Here is a 24,968-nt window from a genome sequence, read left to right on the forward strand (position 1 = left end):
TAGGTATCTGTAAATTGTTCTTCTACATACACACTACACATTCCGTATTATTCGTAACGAATCGTACATTAAATTTGTTTAAACTTAATTATTGGCAATAAACAATTTACATTTTAAATATTATCTTTAAATGATGATGATTTTAAGTAGGTCTATATGGAGAATATACGAGGAAGTGTGGATTAGTAAGTGCGAGTTGTTTTTCATGAATTCACACTTTCGAGTGCTTTCTCCAACTTAATCCATTATTGATTAAAAAAAATAACGTGATTGTCAAATTAACTACCATTTTATATTTACATAATGAAAAATGGTTAAAATGGCAATGAATATTACAAAACTAGTAACCAAAAACTACAGAATTGTTTCGAACCTAACCTCAACAATCGACCAGTAAATTCTCAGCTGTGGATTGCTGACATTAATTATAATGCATGTACTAAACGTGTAATCTATGTGACTATGATTTTTGATTTGTTATTTGATGGTCTTCGCAGCATTCCGTATGAACATATAACTATAACAAAATGTACTAATCAAAATTATACCCGACCATGTTGGCTTTTGACATTTAATTTATGAAAATCTGTGGAATGAAAAAGTGAAAACTGTATGAAAATTATGCTGACACGAAACTATATGCAAAATTTATAACAGACATAAAAAACGTCAAAATGTTGTTTTTTATTGGTGAAAACTTGTCATGTTAACAATTAACGTCAACAAACAAAAGACGAGACTGGGTTCATATTTTTTAATATATAAAACAAGAAGCAACTTGCATTAATACAGAGAAAAGGCTTTCATTATTTAAAAATATCTTTTTCTTTCTCTCTCTCTCTCTCTCTCTCTCTCTCTCTCTCTCTCTCTCTCTCTCTCTCTCTCTCTCTCTCTCTCTCTCTTTCATTTCGTCTAATTCTTATGCAAGTATATATTTATATACTATTTATTTTATTTTATCTATATTTTATTTATTTATTCAGTTGAAAATAATTTAATTTGTTTTCTTTTCTTTGTTTAATTCCAATGGAATATTATAAATCCATCTGTATTACTTGCTCCCAATATACATCTCACAATATATTTATAAAAAATTAACATCTAATGACGTAATCGTACATGAGTGTGTGTGTTTTTATAGTAACAGAAAGAAAGAAAGAAAATTTTATTTAACGACGCACTCAACACATTTTTATTTACGGATATATGGCGTCAGACATATGGTTAAGGACCACACAGATATATAGAGAGGAAACCCGCTGTCGCCACTACATGGGCTACTCTTTCCGATTAGCAGCAAGGGATCTTTTATTTGCACTTCCCACAGGCAGGATAGCACAAACCATGGCCTTTGTTGAACCAGTTATGGATCACTGGTCGGTGCAAATGGTTTACACCTACCCAATGAGCCTCGCGGAGCACTCACCCAAGGTTTGGAGTCGGTATCTGGATTAAAAATGCCATGCCTCGATTGGGATCCGAACCCAGCACCTACCAGCCTGTAGACCGATGGCCTAACCACTACGCCACCGAGGCCGGTTTATAGTAACAAATATTGTTTTCAAATTGTTGTACAGAATATTATGTTTTCAACATGTCTTTATTAGTTAAATGTATTAGTATAGCTTTTGGTCACTTATTCTGTTAGGTGATGAGTACTCAATCCTAACATTACCAATGTATTTTGGAGCATTAGATTTTTTTACAAAAAACAAAAAACACCCCCCCCCCCCTCCAAACCCCCCCCCCCCAAAAACAACAACCCCCCCCCCCCCAAAAAAAAGAAGAAAAAAAAAACCCCAAACAAACAAACAAAAAAACAAAAAAAGACAACAATATAAACGAACATTTTGAAACATATTATACTACAGATAAATTCATAACCACATGACAGGTGTCGCCATAATTGCCAGGTGTAATAATGCTGTCAGTAGCAATCTATTTCATAGTGTCTGTTTCAAACTAGGAAGTGTTTTGATGTAATTTATAGGGGTTTTATTTATTTATCAAAAGAAACTTGTTGATGTTTATTATGCCTGTTATTTATAAATAGTAACAGATGATCATAAATAATTCCAATACAATTTTAAACGGAATTGTGTGCGTCTGTCTGTCTGTCTGTCTGTCTGTCTGTCTGTCTCTCTCTCTCTCTCTCTCTCTCTCTCTCTCTCTCTCTCTCTCTCTCTCTCTCTCTCTCTCTCTCTCTCTCTCTCTCGCGCGCTCTCTCTCTCTCTATGTGTATGTGTGTGTGGTTGTGTGTGTTAGCCCGAGTACTTTGCTGTCCGAAAGCCAGACGGACATTTGTAGCGATCATAACTGTCCAAATGTCCGTCTAGCTCTCGGACGGCAGAATACTCGGGCAATGTCTATGAGTGGTGGGTAATAAATATAATGGCCCATCGTTTTCCTTAGCCCCCTCCCCAGTCCGTCCCACGTGATGGTTTCAGAGAGAACCGTAACGTACGCACTGTGTGAAACTGGAGGTCGAAGTTGGGTCGGTCACACATGGTGAAATTGGTCCACGTGTCGTTTTTACAGGTCGGCCCCATGCACGTTCTGTATAACCACGTCCCGTTTTCAGAACAGTATTTAGTGGCATTTTCTGAAAGAAGACAACATGTAAAATCAAACACATATTAGGACCAACGCATTTTCTGAAATAAGTATCATCATTTTAAATGAGAGGCTATTCGAAACTATTGATATGAAATAATTACCATTATTATTAAAAAAATAATTTAAATGGACGTTTGGTTGTGTATGTTAACGCAATTTCTGAAATGAGAGCCTATTCGAAATTATTGATGTGAATTACTAGTAATTACTATTATTTTTGGAAAACTGGTCGGTGTATCATCTTAAAATGTCGAACGTAGAAGGGGACAAAAGGGTATTTGGTTGTGTATTTTATTAATTGAGGATTGCAATTTTTGTACGGAAAATAAAATGTTTAAGATCAAAAGTTGGGATTGGTGAGTGGCTTATACTTAATTGTGAAAGCGTCCTTAAAACGGTGTATTTGTCAGCGGTAAAATAGAATATTAGATTAATTAAGATAGATGAACAAAGCTATTTGACTGATTGTCTCATTAAAAATACATCATTATCTAAATTCGTTGTCGTACCTGTATTTGTTTCAAACTATATTTTAAAATGTTTTCACAAATTATTTATTGTAACAAGAACAAACTATATGTTTTAATGTCAGATTATTTAGAACAGAACGTACATACACATTTTCAGACTGTGTTAGTACTATCAGTGGTTCGGATACGATGTACTAAGTTTGGTGTGATATTTTTACGCCATGGAGTCCAGGATTAGTTTTCGTACGACAGAATTCATATCATACGAATACCTATAGATATTAATGGTTCATTCTGTTGTCCCGATAACACTATTTTGTTTTTTTTTTTTTTTTATTTATTTTATTTTATATTTTATATTTGTTATTTATTTTATTTATTTATTTTATTTATTGACAATGTCGTTTAGGTACTAGAGTACTCTAAAATTCCCTATACCTTATCCGACGCATTAATGGTCTTTGTGATGTAAATTTGTTTGGGCTTTTTTGTGTTCTTCTTTAAATGTCAGTAAATTTAACAGTCAAGCTAATGCTGATGTGGAGTCAGTCGTTAAAATCCAAATTAAAACATCGCGTGTTAACCATTCCAAAAGTAAAAAAAAAAAATTCTTTCAGTTTTTTCTTTTCTTCATCTTTTTCTCTGTCTGTCTTTTTATATCTCAAAGTAACGAGGCGTCAGCTTTCAAAAGCGGATAGCATTTCATTATGTCGAGTGCTGCTTGCCACGGGTGTCTAATTTAGTGGCTACTTTCATCTCCTAGGAAATGCTATCTGACTTTTCCGCTGGTTATCATGGAACGGATCGCATCCACTCAAGATCAACCCAGTTTCTTTTCTTATCACAGTTACATCTATCACAGATAGGCCTACTAACCAGTATTGGTGGCTTAGTAGCCACGTCACCCATTCAAAATCACCTTAGTTTCTCTTCTATCAGAGTTAAAATATACCATACATAGGTCGTCTTGTGGTTATGTCATTCGATTTGAGGTATAGGATCCCATTTCCTTCAGTGACTGTTTTTGACATCTGATAACGTACAAGACTTGTTGGCACTGCCATTGTTAAAACGGTAACCTCTTACAGGACATGTTAATAGTATCTGTCTATCTCCAGACATCTATTCAGACAGCTAGACTGCGTGCCAAGAAAAGTATGCTTTAATCTTAATTGGGTATAAACATTAACATTAACTCGGAAAGCCGTTTTCATTCAGTCGTTCAGTATTTTCGTCCTTGTATTCAGCCAAGTTAATGCCATTGATTCATGATGATGTTCTGGGTTCACAGAAAATCCCAAACTCTATATTTTCCTGATTAATGATACCTCCATTGTAAATATAGTGTATGTGAGCACCAATCTTTAAAAAGAAGTTATCAAAACTACTTAAAAACCAACAAAACAGAAGTGTTGACTATAATTTTGTAAGAAACGAATGAACACAAATAACGCTACTTCATTTGCATATTTTATTACAGATGGGCTGTAAAGCTCAATGTCAATAAAGAACTATACACGTTGCTTGCATAATAAATAAACTAACTGGTTAGTTATTATAAAGCTTGTACAATCGTTCACATATATGTCACCTAATGTTTGTGTTTATATAGCTCTGTATATGGAAATACATTTCATGTAAGCAATGTTACTAGCTTCATACACTCAGTAACTTAAAAAGTCAAATTAATTCTCTTCAAGTGTAACAGGGATACTGGAAGCGAACGTAACAAATCGACTCTTCTGTTAGTTAGCAATCACTGACTTCGATGCTAAGTTCTACGAATAATGGTGATGAAAACGACACGGGTCAAGCAATATTCCACTTGGTGGATTTCATTTCAACATACTCTGTGTCAAATATTTCCTGCTGCATGCACTAAACATAAAATATCGTCCAATAATAGTACGGATTTCCAATGGAGGACATTCCGTAATTTAACTTTCATGGTTTTTTCTTCCAGTTGCGCCAGGCATCAAGGCGGCACCGCAAAACGTTATGGTCTTTTAGGTGACTAGTGCGTGCAAAAAAGACAATAAATTCAATGGGAAATAAATGCAAACTGAACTGTATGACCGTCACGATAGCATAGTTGGAATCTATAAATGGTTCAAAATATCCCAAGATCCATGTAGGTATTTTTCTTATTAAAAGATTTTAAAAGTTTTTTTCTGTGTGCAAAGCGCTATAACTGACATTGTTATTGTGAAAGTACGAAACCATCTACTCGCAGAGGTAAACACACAGCAGAAATTACGACATTTCAAGATTCGACTGTTATTAAATAGCCTGTGCTATTTTATGCTGTTTCGAATTCATTAAAAAAACCACATCGGATATACAGAAAATAATATTCCAGCGAGGAATCTGTATGATAATTTGCTGAAGTCTATAAAAGTCAAATTTAACTAGAAATACCTTTCATTGCTGAAAGGCGGAATATGTATCATATAATACCAAAAAAATAGTTTCACCACAAACATGTACTATTTGACCTTTGGCATTTTCATAACCATTTGTAATGCTACTCCACATGAAAGTAAGGTGTGTCGTGCTGTGAAGCTTGCCAGAGAGCATGCAAGTAGCAGATTGTCCACTTACAGCGGTGGTTTAGTCAAACTAGAGTGTGACAACAAAACTGGTTGGCTGTAACTGCTAGTATGCTAGTTGTGTAACAAGTGGAGGGTATCTTAGCCTATATAATTGCGAGTTATGGGGAGACGTTTTAATCTTTGAGGCTAGGAAACGATTATTGGATAACTGATATTTGATCTAGAATGTTAAATAAGAAACCCACTATGTTTCTGTTACAGTTAGCTGCAGGGATCTATCACACGAAAAATCTCAGAGAACATATAGCCACTGATTATGTGATGACGTATCAAATTGTACTGAATTTGGTTGCTGCTGTTTTGTTTTGTTTTTGTTGTTTTTGTTTTGCAGTTAGGATTTGGATTATGGTAAAAAGAAAATCGTCGTTTTAATATTTAATAAACAGTGGTATTCCGTATTCGTTTTAAGTTCTTACCGGCACGAACGAGCGTGTTTTGTGTAATTCCATATCAATGACGTACATGTACATATTTTAATTCCATGTCACTGACGTACATATTTTAATCCCAGGCCAATGACATACATATTTTAATTCCATGGCAATGACGTACATATTTTAATTCCATGGCAATGACGTACATATTTTAATTCCATGGAAATTACGTACGTATTTTAATTCCAGGCCAATGACGTACATATTTTAATTCCATGGAAATTACGTACGTATTTTAATTCCATATCAATGACGTACATATTTTAATTCCATATCACTGACGTACATATTTTAATTCCATGTCACTGACGTACATATTTTAATTCCAGGCCAATGACGTACATATTTTAATTCCACGGAAATGACGTACGTATTTTAATTCCATAACAATGACGTACATATTTTAATTCCATGGCAATGACGTGTTCATTATTTACTAATGTTACATGTATTCATTTTTTAAAACTTATTTCCATATTTAGCTCTTAATATCATCCAGGATATTATACTGGTGGCACACACATTGGTGGAGGGGTAGCAAATATAAAAGTTGATGAGGAATAAAGGTGTGTTGGACGGAGGGAGGCATGACCCCCATTCCCCGCCGGCTACGCCTGTGATTCTATATTAGCGATATTCATAATTTTAATTCCAAGCCGCGAAGTATTCATGTTAGTGAGATTCTGTATTCGGTTTAGTTCCGTTTTAATTATTTTCTCTTTAGTTTAGTCCCAAAGTTTGTGTTGTTTAACGACACCACTAAAGCACGTAGATTTATTATTCATCGGCTATCGGCTGTTGGATGTCAAACAATTGGTAATTTTGACATGCATTCTTAAAGAGGAAACCCGCTACATTTTTTCCATTAGTAGCAAAGGATCTTTTATATGCACCATCCCACAGACAGGATAGTACATACCACGGCCTTTGATGTGCCAGTCATGGTACACTGGCTGGAACGAGGATCGATCCCACACCGAATGCGCATCAGGCGAGCGCTTTACCACTGGACTACGTCCCGCCCCAACTGTTTACTCCCATGTCAATGATGTAGTCTCTCTTGCACAACGCCTACACGTAGCGCTAGCGGCAACGTGACGAATGGTTATTGATGTAGCAGACGCTGTAGCTGCTGTTGTCTTTAATTTTAACTCAGCAAACAATCTTGTGAGCAATAAATATCTCCACATCACGTAGTTTATCGCGTGTGGCGTATTGGGTGAACCCTGTTCTAATACCGTTAGCAGTTTTTACATTAGAAAGAAGTCAATAATTGCAGTTATTCCGCATTGCACATGCTGGTGTTGTTTCATTTGATGAATGAAGCATGATGATGTAGTATATTGCGATGCTTCATTTCTCTCTTTGGGGTAATGTGTCATAAAGGGGGAAATGTAGCGTTTGTTAGGCCTAAGAAAAAGGAACTATTAATATTAATAAAAATACAAATGAAAATATATTGTACATCAACAAAAAATATATTTACTGTTTTATTTTTTATTTTTTTGTAACAATAGACACCACCAGCACCACCAAACACCACCACCTCCCCCTCCCCCTTAATCCACAAAACAAATCCCAACACTCATTAAAAAATAATCACTAGTGAATGATTGAATGAATATTTAACGATACCTCAGCACGAAAAATACATCGGCTATTGGATGTCAAATTATGGTAAATGCAAAAATGAAATCACCAATGATTCATCGTTAAGGAACAACTAAATTAAGTGATTTGATTTGAAAACGACCCCGTGTACGTCTGCCATAGTGAAACTAATTGCTGTTTATAAGACATCTGGCGGGACACGCAACGACTAAAACAATCCCAGCTGATTTATCACAGCTGGTCAAACTCGTGTCTGCTGCTCACAACAGTGGTTTCTCAATCATAGACTGTTAGGCACTAACGGTATGCAAACACATAAAAATGAAACCAAATCGAAAAAAAAACAAATTGACAATGCGCTATGAAAAGTAATTCCTATATCTAAAAAAAAATTAATAATCGAATAAAACGTGGGTTCCAAAACATGTAACACGTCAATAATCGCTGTATACCAACCAGTGTTTTGGGGGGTCAGAGGTCTTTTTTGTTGTTTTATAGGAGCGGGGGTCGTTTCTTAAGGGGAACATAGTCGAAAACAGTTTGCGACTGATCTTCGACGGATCGGGGAGCTGGAATGTATGGGAACATGATCTCTGCGGCAAGTCTTCAACGATCTGCGACGTGTTACACATTTTATGTGAACCAGAAATAATAATGATTTGTTATTATTGCACCAGGCACATACCGTATTTATTGAACCCGTTGACGTAGTCCGGACAGGGCTGAGTCATCAACGTGTCTGGCGCTGCCTCGTCCCAGCACAGCAGATCGTCCCAGATCACCGGACATTTGTGTGGCCGGACACCTGAAACAGGGCGTCAAAACCGTACTTCCTCAACTACAGGTTATAACTCGTGGTCACGAGCATTTCACTCAGGCGCTTTCACTTTTTGACATTATATGCAAAAAGACGCTTATTCAGGGGATTCAGGCGTCGATCACCCCCCTGCTTAAAGTGAAATAAAAAACAAACGAAAAACCAATATATTGTCCTGGGGCAGCATGACTCGAACCTTTCAATAAGAATCGCTCGCCACAGTCTAGAGCCCCCCCCCCCCCCCCCCCCCCCCCCCCCCCCCCCCCCCCCCCCCCCCCCCCCCCCCCCCCCCCCCCCCCCCCCCCCCCCCCCCCCCTGCATAAATTCACACACACGGGCCGGGCAACCCTTCCTACTACCACGGCATTGTAGATGATCATATATTACACTTTACTAATGGAATAAGTAATCTGGGTCGCGTAACTGTTTACGGCACGGAACTTAACGGACGACTTCGCGGATAATGAACTAAAGAACAAAATAAAAACAAAACTGGGAAGAAATCACGTTGGAAGAAATCAGAAAATCGATTTCCTCATGGGGAAAAAACCCGTATGAGGCCAGTTTATGAGCAAGACGGTGGACACACTGACCACCTTTTCAAGTAAACAAATGTTCACTTAGTTTTTGGCGTCGCATTTTTTACTTATAATTTTGAATCTTTTACTATTTTAACAATATTTGACCTAAGGGCCTACAATTTTTATTCAATGTCGTAAATATCCATATAGTAAATAGTAATATTAAAATTACATTTCCCATACTTTTTAGACAATTCCATATTCAGTAGGTTTATCGTTTTTGAGTGCCACTTAGCTTTTGGAATGAATGAATGAATGAATGTTTAACTTAAAATGTTCAATTTGTTGATTCTTTGACCTATGGGCCTAACCTTTTCACTGAAGGTTGCAAACAACAATGCGTGTAAAATATAAGAGTTACTGCCACTATACGTTTTAAATAATTATATTTTCTGTAGACATTGTTGGGGAGGGGGGGGGGGAGGGGGGCTACCCGATATACCTATGGGTTTGGTACCCCCACCCCCCCCGAACAGGATGATAATTGTAGTTAATAGATAATATGGTTCCAGAAGGTACATTAACCAAATAACTAGACAATACACAGACGAAGGGAGATAACTGCAACGAGAAATTGTATGCAGAACAATGACGTTTGTTTTTAAGTCTATTAAGTTCTATTATTACACGCAGTTTGACGATCCAGCCAAAGTGGAAATTCTCATATCGCTGTTCGACAAAGATAGATTGTTTCTAACAGCCATGTATCAAGTCAGCTGGTTTCACTAATTAATCATGGAGAGAAAACACAATAGTTTAAGATATGAATTACGATTTTTTTTTCCTTTCTTATGAACATCATTTTGTACAAATATTGGTTCAAAGTAAAATCAAAAGAAACATTTGTGCTAGATTTGATGGACTGTTTCCTGCTTCCGACACGTAATAAAACACAATCACGGTCTACTGTAGCAATTCACACTGCGTTTGACAGCTCGTGATGTTAACCAATCGGGACATCCACAAAACTGAATTAACCGTAGACAAGATCATACTTACTGTCAATCTGTTATATAATTCTGTGGCAATGCAATACTTAGTACGGGGTAACCTCTAGGACGTGTTTTATATCATGGTTTCTTGAATCATTGTCAAAAAGTCAAAAATTACTGTCATTGATTTTGAACGAACGTGCAATGTCAGACAGTTAGTGATACCAATATTTAAACGAAAGAACGATAAATATTACTATTTAAATAAAATGAACTAAGAAGACACAAACTCGGCTTTGTCATATAGCTGGCATGCTGCAATGTCAGACACTGACACGATGTCTGTTCTTTCTGGCATTCCCTTCTGTTAAAATACACCTGCGAAGTCACAGTATTGTCTCAACACAACATTATTTTTCAGTAATGGAGAGATGAAACCCTGCTTCATTAACCCACCAAAATCATTGGTGTAAAATCTATACTAACATATATTCATATAAAATGATTATTTAGTGGTGTATTTTAAGTAGGGGAATATCCTCGTAACTCTCCATTCCTGAAAAATAATGGGTCTCGGGCCTAGCGGACCTCATCTCCATTATTTTTCAGGAATGGGAATGGGAACTCTATTAACGTGCCCAGATCCTTGAAGGTTCATGCACGCCGACCACGGATCCAGCCTCTGACATAGCCAGCGAGTGATTCCGGGGAAGGAGGGTCAGGAATGGAGAGTTTGCTCGGACATTCCCTTATACTTATAATGTACAATGAGCCGGGACACTTCAGAGAATTACAGATAGCATATGACAAGTTAGAAAAACTATCTGTTAAAATCACTGTACATAAAGTAGAATACAAGTAACTCCTTCTGCACGTTTCTGTTCAATCAATTGTGATTGGAGCTGTGTTAGAGATTATTTCTGTTTTGGGCTGCTACTTCATATAACTAAAACTTACCTATTTTATGTTACGTTTTATGTAAAATGATTTTTAAAAGAAAAGGTTTCTGTTCCCGTCTGTTGTGTAATCATATTATTTCTCAACAGTTCATAGTCACATATTTTCTTTTACAAAAGAATGAAAGTGTTTTTGATCATGACACATTCCAGTTCGATATATATTCTGTTTCTGTTTATGCAGTGTAGCACTCCGGAAACGAGTGAAATGCGCGCAGGTAACAGTCCTAGCGCGTTTAGCATGGTTACCTAATGGAGCAATCTGCATGACTTGTGAGTTTTTGTGATATATGTTACATGAGTAACATTCCTATCGATTCAATACAATTACTTGTAAACTTGTTGTATTGGGGTTTTGTTTGCACATGTGCGTTTGTTCTTTTGAACTTTTGTCGGCCATAATTTGTAGACCATATGCTATGTGACATCGCGCAATTTTGCGATAAAACTACTAACTGTTGTACTATTGTATGAGAATTTTATTTAGTCGAGGCAATCTTGGGTAAATATATGCCAAGTAATGGCAAATCAGCTAAAACGTCATCGGTTTCGCGTTTGTCTAAAATATATATATTGATGATTACGGTCAATAAAGGCGTATATGGAAATATTAATTCTAAATGATCCCACCAACAGGAGAATCTTCACATCTTCCTCGTCTATCATCTTCTATATGTCATTTTCATCATTTTAATACAAAATTCAAAACTTAAATTTTTATTTTTTAATATAATACATTTTCAGTTTAGAAGAAAAACAATGAATTCAGTAATTTTCTGAATTGAGGTTGGCTATGTTTAAAGTCTGACTTTTAGAAAAGAAAGTTTTACAAATTTAGGAAAATACGAAAAAGAAAGAAAGTAGTTTATTTATTCAAAATACATAATTTTATTATTACATTTATGTGATCCCCTCCCCACACAAAAACCTACCAGATAACAAAAAATTAATAAAAACAAAAACCAAACTTTGAAAAATGCGAAATAGTGAATTACTTTCAGTGTCGTAAATTGGGAACTTAAGTTAACCAGTCCTGTGCCCCGTTCCACGAAACAATCTTTGCGCTAAGATCACCTAAGTACATAACTAATTTATACACTTAAGGTGATATCTTAGGTTGTCAGACCTCGATCGATATGGAACTGATCATGACTGACACATTTCAAACTATAGAGGATGGTTGGGTGTTTCCTTTTATTAAAAAGCTCTGTCCACCAGGATTATGCTATTGTTTGTGCCTTAATTACGTATACCCCTTATAATTCAACGGCCCTTACCAAATGACACCAGTTGGCTACGTTTTTACAAATCAGTGTTTGACCCCCATTGGAACTCCACGCTGATGAACTATGATAAACTAATGAGGTCTACCTTGTGTTGTTTTATTGACGGCTTCCTTCATTCGCCAGTAACAGTCCACTTTGGCGCGTAGAAGAAGTTTCTTCTGGTCTCTCCAAGACATGACGGATACAACCTGAAACATTATAATCAACACATCTCAAAACTCAAATTAAAACATTGACGAAAATTGTAACTTTAGTGTGCTCGCACTATGTCGGTCATATAAGAAATAAGTGTGTGTGTGTGTGTGTGTGTGTGTGTGTGTGTGTGTGTGTGTGTGTGTGCCTGCGTGCGTGCGTGCGAGTGGGTGTATGTGTGAAAGAGAAAAAAGATGACGGCTAGAGACAGACATACATATGGACAGACGGGCAGACAGAGACAGAGAAACAAACAGGCATACAATTAAATAGACAGAGAGACATTGAGACCCATAAATAGATATTCAAAGGCAGAGACAAACAAATAGACAGCTGGAGATGGAGAGAAAGATGGAGATAGCGTCAAAGAGAGAGACAGAATGAGAGAGAGAGAGAGAGAGAGAGAGAGAGAGAGAGAGAGAGAGAGAGAGAGAGAGAGAGATAGACGCCAATGATCACAAGACTTACCTTGATACTATTCACAGCATATTCATTAATAATAACAAAATTCCATTACAGATGAAATATATATGTATAATTTAAAATATATTATTCATCATTTAATTCTTATAAACTTGAATTTATTATAAATAAATAAGCGTTTAGTAATAAGTGCGATTAACATAAAATACCCTTTTTTAATCTACGAAATTAAAAGTGGGCAATAAAATAATCTATGGATAAAAAAAAAAAAAATTCACACATTGATAATAAAGATAAATATAATAATTATATAATCACACACTCATCTAAAAAATGTGGTCTTTGTAGCCAGGTGGACACTGTGCACGGTATGTATACGCTTAGACAGCAGAAACGTGTTTAAGCACTCAAATATCCTACACAAGTCATCTTGTTATACAGGTGGTCGTTATGGCAGACACAACTGTAGGGTTCTGATACTGTATGTGTGAACACCAGTGGTCGATACGGTGAGATGTGTCCTGGAGTCCACCGTTATTGCCACAGTTATATTGTTTTCATCTTTTATAATGACTGAACATCGTCATTAAATCAGTTCCGAAATGGGCATTATGTTGTTTCCAAGAGTCGGCCAATAGCAATGGTATTTGATGATTGCCGTCGCAATGTCGTGACGAACTTTAATAAGAGCCAGTACAGAATTCGGATTTATTTTTTACCATTAATAGACTTCAACTTTTTACAAAATGTTACAGACCAGTAACGAACGAAATTGCATTATATCACGTTTCACGCATTTTTGGTGTGTATGCACTGACATAGCCAGTGTGCGTGCGTTCGCGCGTGCGTATGTGTGCGTGCGTGTGTGCGTGTGTGTGCGTGCGTGTGTGTGTGTGTGTGTGTTAGGGGGCATGGAGACCACGGCCTCCCTCCCCAATCACAAATCTATTTTTACTATCATTTGGTTTATATTTGTCTGTCGCCCAAACCCAGAAAACTACTTATAGACAGTGCAGATCCCTCACCTCAATGTGGATGCTTCCTCCCTATATAAAACCCTGGATACGCTGTGTGCGTGTGTGTGTGTGTGTGTGTATGTGTGTGTGTGTGTGTGTGTGTGTGTGTGTGTGTGTGCGTGTGCGGGCACGTATGTTGCAGAACAGTTTTGTTCCGTGTTTAAGATCACTTTAGGAAGAATTACGTTTGCAGCGACAGACACTCTGAGATGTCTGAGAAGTTGTTATAGCGAGCCGTACTGAGATACCGTAATCAATCATTCTGAAAATAGTCAGGGCAAACTGATCTTGAATCGGACACGGGGTCATCAGTCGCTGTATTTCGTTGTTTTTACACTCTAACAGGCATTAAAGAATAAATAAATTGATATATACTACTCAAAAGAATTTAAGGGTCAGACGATATTTTCGACATTATTTTCTGAATGTCAATTATATTAGCTAGACCATAATGTCACGCATAGTATTGTTCCATTTTGACGAAAGTGGGTCTAAGCAACCCATAAATGAATTAAAATCCACTGTCATTGACACTGTCGACTAGTTCTAATGGCGAAAACATGCTTACATTTGCACGTAAATTAGGGCGAAAGCGAAAGGTCTGCTAAGTGCCCATAACTTGCTTTTTCACAAAGCGCTTCATTTGCACGCTTTGCACGTGTATTCCATGTTTCCAATGCCGAATTTCCGTATAATTGGAGCTTGCGTTCGTGTCACTCCAAATTCGACAATGGTACGACTTCAACTGACTATCAAAGATCGAGGAAGGGTTATTGCTTGGCTTCAGGAGGGAAATACGCAAAGAAATGTTGCTCTGAGACTTGGTGTCAGTCAGAGTGTCGTTGGCCGACTGTGGCAACGGTACCAAGCAACGATTTCTGTTCGAAATCGTCCACGTTCGGGAAGACCCCGAAGCACTACAAATAGAGAGGACCGCTACATCACCAATATGGCTCTACATCAACGCACAACCACTGCACGCCGATTACGTGACAATCTGCGGACTGCGACTGGAACTCGAGTGTCTGATCAAACCATACGCAATCGTCTGAGAGCCAATAATCTACGCTGCCGTCGCCAGGCTGTTCGACCACAACTCCTACCACGTCACAGAACGCCAGACGTCACTGGTGCACGCTTCATCTGCGGTGGCAACGTGTTCAGTGGGGTCGAGTGATGTTCACTGATGAGTCCAGGTTTAGTCTCCAGTTCAACGACGGTCGGGTTCGTGTCTACAGACGTCCTGGGGAGCGCTTCGCTGACGTTAACGTTAGACAACGTCACCGGTTCGGTGGTGGCAGCGTCATGGTGTGGGGCGGCATCTCTATCCACCACATGACCCCTCCTCTATGTGGTGGATGGCAATCTGAATGGAATCCGCTATCTGAATGAGATTATCCGGCCGTTGGTTCTCCCAGGCCTTCAGCAGATTGGTGGCGGGGCAGTTCTGCAGGATGACAATGCCAGACCCCACCGCGCCAGGGTGGTAACGGACTTTCTCAGACAACAAGGTATCGCCAGGATGGATTGGCAGCATATTCGCCTGACTTGGCCCCAATAGAGTACGCCTGGGACGAATTAGGCAGGAGAGTTCGGGATAACCATGCCCCTCCGGCCAACCTTCATGATCTGGGTCAACTTCTTATGGCAGAGTGGCAGGCCATTCCCCAAGAGTTCTTCAGACGTCTGATCAACAGCATGAGGCAACGATGTGTCGAGTGTATTCGCGCCAGGGGTGGATTCACACACTATTAAACGAATGTTCTAATGTGTAAAATCCATGTTTGACAACCTTCAACTTTGACAGCATGTCATGTGACTTTCTTGTATACAGTGACGTTTATTTGTGGTTTTTTGTAAATATGGAACAATAAATAAAAAATTTGATGTAGTTTACATCATCAATCTAATACACTCTGAAACTTGTTTGGTTATAACTTTTTGACCCTTAAATTCTTTTGAGTAGTATATTATACAGATTAGCTATAAAACTTTGCGATTTGCCGGCTAATGCATCAACGCTAATAAACTGACGTTCTCTTTGGTCTAGCACACTCGTGATCAGTTTACCCTGTAAAGGCGGGTGGACCCCCATCTTTAGACCCAACCAGTGCATCACGACTGGTACTATATCATAGGCCTTGGTATGTGTTGTCCTGTCGTCTGTGGGATGGTGCATGTAAAAGATCTCATGCTACTAAAGGTAAAATGTAGCGGGTTTCTATATCAGGCTTCTATATCGGGCTATATATCAAAATTACCAATTGTTTGACATCCAATAGCCGATGATTGATAAATCAATGTGCTCTAGTGGTGTCGTTAAACAAAACAAACTAGTTCCGTTGTAGCCATTTGCGTTAATGTACTATAATATTATGCAAACTAAAGGTAGATTTTGGGCTCAATACTGATACCTTTTTGTAGAATCTATTCAACATAGACTTGTGGGTTTTTGTTTTTTTTACAGATTAGCTAGGGATTGTGCATACGTTTGCGTGTCCTTATGAGTATTAGAATTCTTAGGTCAGATTATACAGTTGTATTATTTGAGCTTATACGTATAAAATGATTTAAGTCTAGACTGTAAAACCATACAAAACGTATATTAAACACATCCAGACTTCACGTTTGACCTTCAAATCAGACTGCAAGTTGTATAATCTCTAAAAGTAATCCAAATATGATAGCCCCAAAAGCAACAAATAAATCACAGATCATTAAGAATTTAGAGATAGACGGAACCTGATATTAACGTAAGGGAGATGACAGGAAATTAGTTGACTATTTGGAGAACTTTAAACAACTTAAATAGTTCTGTTGAATCTCTCTAACAGACAGCTGAGTGATCTAATACACTATCTACAGGTAAATAAGACATCTCTGGGTAAAACATATTGCCGAATATGTGTACCGTTTAATTGTGGGTTTGTTACATACGAAATTAAAGAAAACCAAACTGAACTGAAATCTCCAAAAATACTTAGCAATATCAGTAGGAAAATGATTATAATCAAATTTATCTTTATTCCCAAAGATTATATTTCAACCTACCTGCTTTCCTTTCTTCAAATCACAGAATGACGTTATGCCCACCACGAAAATACTATGTATTTATGTACAAATAATCTCCCTTTGTCAGTTATCCTTATTAAAAAGTATAAACACATCATACATATCGCGTGACTCCAGACACTGCCATTTTGATACGTCTACCGTTTCAGTAATTAATACAGCACATTGTGCCGTTCTCAGCGGTGCTTAGCAAGCAGGCCAGTAATAGATATTCTGTCTGGGTTGTTTTAATTAAAGACTGGTCGTTATTATACAATTCAGTATTTTGACTATCATATTAACCATGGCAATTTTCCATGGCAATCGGCAAGGCCGTGGAGATAGCCGAGGTGTTTTTAATTTTTCGCAGCATTTATTTTGCCGTGGAACTTTCAATGTTGTATGTCGCTTTAAAAATATTTTGTAAATGTAATGCTGACAAATTGATCTCCTCTCTTGCCTATTAACCATAAAACTGACGTGAGAAATGCCGCGGAGACTGTTTTCACAGTATATTTTTGCCGTGGCCATGTTCTTAATTGTCAAGGTTGTAATATAGGGTGGTGTATTGTCACACCTCTACACAGAGACTACCTGTCAAGTATTTTGGTACTTTGTTATTAGTAATTTGTCGGAGATGAGTTCCATTTTTTATTATATGTAGTAAATTAACAGAAGACGAATGCATATGCTGAATATAAACTATTTTGTCAAACAATTTGATTAATTCAAAGAACTGTTCGAATGTAACAAACCTCGCTTCTGCTCGTTTGATCTGCACTACAGACAGCCTACTTTGTACTTACCCGATTCCAAATAACGCAATAATCCTTTTGCGTTCATGTTCAGTCGACTACCATAATCAGGATAAATACTGCGTACAAAGATGAATTCCATAAATGCAATCTTAACGGACGCCACCATTGTTTTCACTTAATATAGAAGTGGCTATATACGCGGCATCTATACGGCGGTTGTATTTTAGAGGGAAAGCGCAGTGTAAGGCCACAAGACCGCATCTAAACGTTCCCGTGCGAAGAATAGGTAACATTTAGTATATATACATAACAGTAGCACTGATCATAAACAGTCAACCATAAACAGTTAAATCTTAATTGCAGATATATCTAGTGTTCAAAAGAAGTTGTCACCAGTAGCACCTCAAACATCGTTTTGTGAGTTTGCTTCTCAAATCTCTCTCAGTTACTTCTGGTATTATTTCCGTTCGGGAATCAACAGAGAGGAAACCCTGTTCACGTTTTCAATCAACTACATTTTTACTGACATAGAGCCAAATCATTACAGAAGTAATTAATCTTTTTCAAAAATGGCATGCAATAGAAACACGCCTGTTATTACGTGTTAACGCTAAACAGTTAACAAATACAATTTAGCAGGTTAATCAGTGACGAAATGTAATAGTAGTATTTACACACTAAGATAACCGAGCAGACAAGGAAGTAATCATTATTTTGCCACAAGAACACACCCAAGCAAAATGCACATAATCATTGAATATGTAATAAATCGCCATGTCTGTGACTGTCATGGTTTCCGCCAATATCCGGAATTCACGGGGGAAAAAAACAATAAAAGGGGTGTTTCCGTGTTTGCCAGTGCCGAGAATAGTTTCTCTCTGAGTGCCATTGTGCGCATCAGGTTTATTGATGAGTGGTCGAAATTTCAGAAACAGACCTGCATTTCCCAGTACACAAGTAGCCAGTAAAAAGATCATTATTTCATACTGACACCCGGTTGTACCCACGCTACGTATATAGCCGTATGTTAAGTTTTTGTTTGTTTAACGACACCACTAGAGCACATTGATTAATTAATCATCGGTTATTGGATGTCAAACATTTGGTAATTTTGACACGTAGTCATCAAAGGAAACCCGCTATATTTTACCTCATGCAGCAAGGGATCTTTAATATGTACTTTCCCACAGACAGGAAAGCACATACCTGGCCTTTGTCCAGTTGTAGTGCACTGGTTGGAACGAGGAAAAAAATGGATCCACCGAGGTCGTTCGATCCTGCGACGCAATGATCTCAAGCAAGCACTCAATCGACTGATCTAAATCCCGCCCTCATAGCCGTATGTTAAAGGCAATGTCCTAAGTTTGCTTCTATTGTAAGATGGTTTAGACTAACAGATCCTTTTTGATGGCTAAAGGCCGTTACACACAGCAAAGTAACAAGATCTTGTGGTGTGGCCTCGTGTGCGAGACTAAAGTCACGCCACAAAACGTTGATTGGTTGTCGCGGGCACAGGCAGCGTGTGTGGAATGGAATAGAACCAGTCTCATTCCATGTGTCACATGGTGCTGTTGCAGCCAGTCAGAACACAGGGAAAGGTTCAAGGTCACTAAACGCATATTTGTAACAATATTAACAAAATACATTTCGCGAAAATCATGATGTAGACAAAGAATGTGAGTCGCACATTTATTGTTAATATTTCTATTTTTAAATTGTTAAAAAAGAAAACAAAAATTCCCCAAAATTATAATTCACGACAGGCCATCGTGACAACATTATTTTGGCTTTGTACACAATAAATATAATATAGTTTACTATAATTTCATTTCAGTTTCCTTTTATTGCTGTTTTTAAATTAAGATGCATTATTGTTGGAATGGCAAGGCAGTTATTTTCTTAAGATATTTTCCATATATGGGTCCGGGGTTTAAAGGTTGTTTGTTTTTGATCATGGAAGCGCGGGGTTTAAAGGTTTTTTTGTTTATCGTGGAAGCGCTGTTGTTTGTGTGCGACAGAACTGTGACAAGCCACAGCAACACTGGCGCCATGACGTTGTATTGTCTGTTGCTGTGGCCTCAAAATTCGTATGCAACACATTGTTTTCTTAACAATAGCAGCGTTTGTATACATACGGTGTTTGTTGTTGGCAATAGTCTAAACCGGATTTCACCTCCCAATAATTTCGTATGTACGAAAAACATAATATGCATTAAGAACTGGAATGAACAGTGACTGCTATAGTCATTAGAATACGATCGCAAAGACATTAGGTATACAGTCACTGGTATTCTAAACAAGATAATATGTTTAATATGTAAATTTATTCGTTAAAAAAATGGAAATAAATTTTCATGTTTGCAAATTAAACACTGTGCATTGACAAACATAGTGAAAAACATAGTGGGCCGAATTTACGAAGTCCGTTTTAGTTGTACACACGGAGAGCTACATACATTTACAGTGTTTCAATACCTGCGTTCAACACAGATGCGGTTCCATTATGCATTATTTTAAAGGCATGTTGTCACAGACCACTGATCTATTTAATGGTGTAACAAAGTATTACCTGAACATAAAATATTTTGATTTGTCCCCAAATGTACTTTATTCAACCATCTTTATAACCACCATACTCCATTTATTAATGACATTTTGTAAAAATAATTGAATTATGGCAATGGTCCATAATTCAAAAACTAAAATTGCCAAGAGAGATGACATGGATTTCATTCCATCATGGTTCTGTTAAGGTGATGCGATAGCTAGATTTGGTTTCCAATAATTAATGTATTTTTTTTTATTAATTATCCATTTTTGGAGAAATAAGGTCCTTAAATCCGTGACAGTATGCCTTTAAATCGAAATAACTAGTCTTTTGACATTTTAAAGTATGAACCATATTATATGAAAATTACAGGGATTTAAGTCTATTTTTATAGACTACTATTACAAATAAAACTAGTGAAATTTCGCAGAACTGCATTAGCTTATCACAGCGGTATGATATTATTTGTATTATTAGGTACGTCGATTGTATCATTTTACATTTTAACGGTTATACATGTTTAGTTACAGATTTCATTATTATTTGTTATCTATCTATCTATCTATCTAAATATCTAAATATCTATATATATCTATATAACTATCTATCTATATACCTATACATCTTGCTAGCTATATCTATCTATCTATCTATCTATCTATTTATCTTCCTATCCTATCCTGTCCTATGCTATCTTATCCTATCCTATCCTATCCTATCATGTCCTATCCTGTCTTATCTATCAATCAATTTTATATATGGTTGGCATGTGGAGACCGATACTGCATAGTGTTATTTCAAGCGTGCAATGGGGTGTAGCCCAGAGCCTCGCCTGAGGTACGATGTGTCGTGTTAGGAATCATCTTCAGTGTCCAATGACTGGCACATGATAATGCACAAATACACAAAATATATACCTTGCTGTGCCCGAACCTAAGTTGGATATGGGCACGAAAAAACAGTTCCGCTTCCGCTTTCATCAAGTTTCAAGTTGACCAAATTGAACTCACTTCATATCACCGTCTTGCTCGTGTGCAAATTTCTCTCTTCTGTGCGGTTTACTTGCAGGTCGTTAGTCCAAGGGCAGTAATTGAAAAGATGTAGACGCAAACTGATCGGAAACACAGCCAGGAGTCGCGTTTTTACATTAGCCAGTCAAAGTGATTGGCAGATTTTGTTCATATAATTAACGTGTTTGTGTAAAACTAACTACAGATTAACTAACTACAGGGAATTTAGAAATATGGGGGATTTACTACAGACACATGTTGCATTCAGAGAAATAATGAAGACATGCACAGTTGTATTTTCGTGAAAGTGGTATGCACTACTAGTTTTACACAAACACGTTAATTATATGAACAAAATCGTTTTGTTTAACGACACAACTAGAGCACATTGGTTATTAATAATCAGCTATTGAATGTGAAATATTTGGTAATTTTGAGATATAGTCTTAGATAGAAAACCCGCTATATTGTTCCATTGGTAGCAAGCGAGCTTTTATATGTACCATCCCACAGACAGGATAGCACATACCACGGCCTTTGATATACCGGACGTGGTGCACTGGATAGAACGAGAAATAGCCCAATGGGCACACTGACGGAGATCGATTAGGCGAGCGCTTTACTACTGGGCTCTCGTTAATTATATGACAATGCTAACAAACTCATATCTTCAATATACATGGAAATGCATTTTAGAAACACAATGATGTCAGTAATAAAAGAAAATTCCCCAGACAAACTCACAACCATATTATATTCGGCCGAATGTTCAAAATGTCTGCAGGTTTTCTAAGATAGTTTTGGTAGTGGCAGTACTCCTGTTCGGCCCGTTATTTTCAACATAATGAAGCGGAATTTTGTATTAACTACCAAACATGGGCGAACAGATGTGATCGATAATTATAATGAATGCTGTGTGTGTATTTATGTATACATGTATATATAGTTACTGTCCGTGATGTGAATGTGCTGCTGCTGTTCCTGGAACAGGTGCGAATTATCTCAGTGGCGGGGCTATCGCCTGGAGTGCCATGACATAGTAGGACTCATTGCCCTCGGTGTTCCTATCAGTTTGCCCTCGGTGAACCTTTTAGGGTCTGCCCGTCGCAACCAGTGCTCAACGACTACCATATTAAAGGCTGTTCTGTTTGTGGGAACACTGATGCTATTTGTTACGAATAGCCAATGTGTCATCAGATGGTTTTGTTCTCACTATTCAGATCAAATCTCAGGCCCACAGAAACTACATCTGAAGTAGTTGGGGGTTTGCACAATATCCAGTGTGTGTGTGTGTGGGGGGGGGGGGGGGGGGGGGGGGGGGGCATAAGCTTTGATTTTTATCTTTATTTATATAGAGTAGGTTCCTACGGGTCTGAGTCTTCAAATAGCTACACACCGGCCTCGGTGGCGTCGTGGTTAGGCCATCGGTCTACAGGCTGGTAGGTACTGGGTTCGGATCCCAGTCGAGGCATGGGATTTTTAATCCAAACCCTGAGTGAGTGCTCCGCAAGTCTCAATGGGTAGGTGTAAACCACTTGCACCGACCAGTGATCCATAACTGGTTCAACAAAGGCCATGGTTTGTGCTATCCTGCCTGTGGGAAGCGCAAATAAAAGATCCCTTGCTGCTAATCGGAAGAGTAGCCCATGTAATGGCGACAGCGGGTTTCCTCTCAAAATCTGTGTGGTCCTTAACCATGTGTCTGACGCCATATAACCGTAAATAAAATGTGTTGAGTGCGTCGTTAAATAAAACATTTCTTTCTTTCTTTTCAAATAGCTACACAGCAGTCGGTTACATAGTGTGATGAGCTGTCCTTTCTTTCGGTTAGGCCAAATACAATACAAATACGTGTGGTTCCGGTTATCCGACCGACCCCAATTTGTTTTCACCATTTTCGCCGATCCTAAATGTTTTTCCACCTATTGATCTTCTAAATACCTAAATAGATTAAAACGTTACTGTATTGCTCTTTGAAAAGACCAGTTTGACAGATTTTAGGAATAACCTTAAAAAACAATTCACATGTAACCAGCACACATATATATTTTTTAATTTGGCCTTATAGTTCATAACTGTTAATGCGTAAAATTACAGAATAAGGAACTAATTATAATTTGGGATAAACGTACGTTACCATGGCGTGTTTTCAGCACTCGGTGCACTTGTGGTACTGGCAGACAGAGAACTACTTTGTGTTAAATTGCGATAACCAAGTCTGTATTGTCTGCCACTTTTGTCACACGTCAGACCAATGCGCTGCTGCTAATTCCAGTTTATAGAAGAGCGGCGTGCGTGGCAACGAACAAAGTGGGTTGTTAGTCGTGTAACCTAGAATGTTCACAAATGTTACTCAGTGTTCTTCGCTACCATTACATTTTCTATAACATCAATATCTTCGCTTACTCAAAAGCACGTTTAGGTATGCATTGAAGAGATACTCAGTACAATGCTAGAATACAATAGAATACAATAGGATAGGATAGAATAGGATAGGATAGAATAGGATAGGATAGGATAGGATAGGATAGGATAGGATAGAATAGGATAGAATAGAATAGGATAGGATAGGATAGGATAGAATAGAATAGAATAACCACACCCCAGCACAAAAAATACATCGGCTATTGGGTGTCAAACTATAATGCTAGAATGCAATAGTTTTGTAATGATATAACGTACAGAAATAATAGCTACCTTTTCTTTTCAAACATATATTTTATTATTCGTTCAAACATGTTCTCTAAATAAAATGTGCTGTTACGTTAAACTTCGACATTAAATGATCCATTTTAAAATGGGACTGTTTTCGAGTTAGGACGGTTTCCGAGAATTAGCGATACTACTATATAATAAAGTAAATAAACAAACAAACAAACAAACAACAATCAGTTAAAGACATTTTTGAAGAATTCGCATATGGCTGTATCTTCTCGACTGACATATGAAAACCTATGACATTCACGAACCAATGGTGGGAGTCTAACGTGGGTGTGAAATAGTATGTTTCCAGCAGTATAGTGGGTTTTTTTAGACTACTGTTTGAAACCTTATTGCTAAAACGTCTTTTAATGTGAAACTGGATTAACAGTGGCATGTTTTGTGATGTCAGCACAATATCTAGTAAAATCTGCGTGATTCAAATTAGTGGTACGATATATACCTCAAAGAAATTATTTATTTAATGACCCCCCCCCCCCCTCTCTCTCGCACTCTCTCTCTCTCTCTCTCTCTCTCTCTCTCTCTCTCTCTCTCTCTCTCTCTCTCTCTCTCTCTCTCTCTCTCTCTCTCTCTCTGTATGTATGTATGTGTGTATGTACATGTATATGTGTCTGTGTGTCTGTGTCTGTGTGTGTGTGTGTGTGTGTGTGTGTGTGTGTGTGTGTGTGTGTATGTGTATGTGTATGTATATATATGTATATGTATATGTATATGTATGAATTAGTGGGGTTTTAATATTTCATTTAGAAATAGAAGCAAATAAGATACAAACAGTAACATAAAAATTATGATCGGTTCGATGTATATATACTAATTTACACTGAAATTCACCCCCCCCCCCCCTCCCTCCCCGAAAAGGTTCGTTTTAGCAGTTAATTCGCTATTTATAGTTGGTTCTATACATTTAAATGTATTAATACTATATAGGGGGAAA

General features: G+C 37.5%; 1 protein-coding gene across 1 annotated transcript in view; it reads right to left on the reverse strand.

The window, feature by feature from the left end:
• LOC121381867 (secretin receptor-like) overlaps positions 1–23,575 on the reverse strand; it is a 47,298-nt gene extending 23,723 nt beyond the window's left edge. Inside the window, exons 1-4 of the mRNA XM_041511247.1 lie at positions 23,451–23,575; positions 12,401–12,503; positions 8,429–8,548; positions 2,469–2,602 (exon numbers count right to left, since the gene is read on the reverse strand). Of these exons, the coding sequence (XP_041367181.1) occupies positions 2,469–2,602; positions 8,429–8,548; positions 12,401–12,503; positions 23,451–23,453 (360 nt within the window). The 5' untranslated portion in view covers positions 23,454–23,575. The remainder of the gene's footprint in view (positions 1–2,468; positions 2,603–8,428; positions 8,549–12,400; positions 12,504–23,450) is intronic.
• Between the last annotated feature and the right edge of the window lie 1,393 nt (positions 23,576–24,968).

Source organism: Gigantopelta aegis, chromosome 9 (genome assembly GCF_016097555.1).
Source record: "Gigantopelta aegis isolate Gae_Host chromosome 9, Gae_host_genome, whole genome shotgun sequence".
NCBI classification, from domain to species: domain Eukaryota; kingdom Metazoa; phylum Mollusca; class Gastropoda; order Neomphalida; family Peltospiridae; genus Gigantopelta; species Gigantopelta aegis.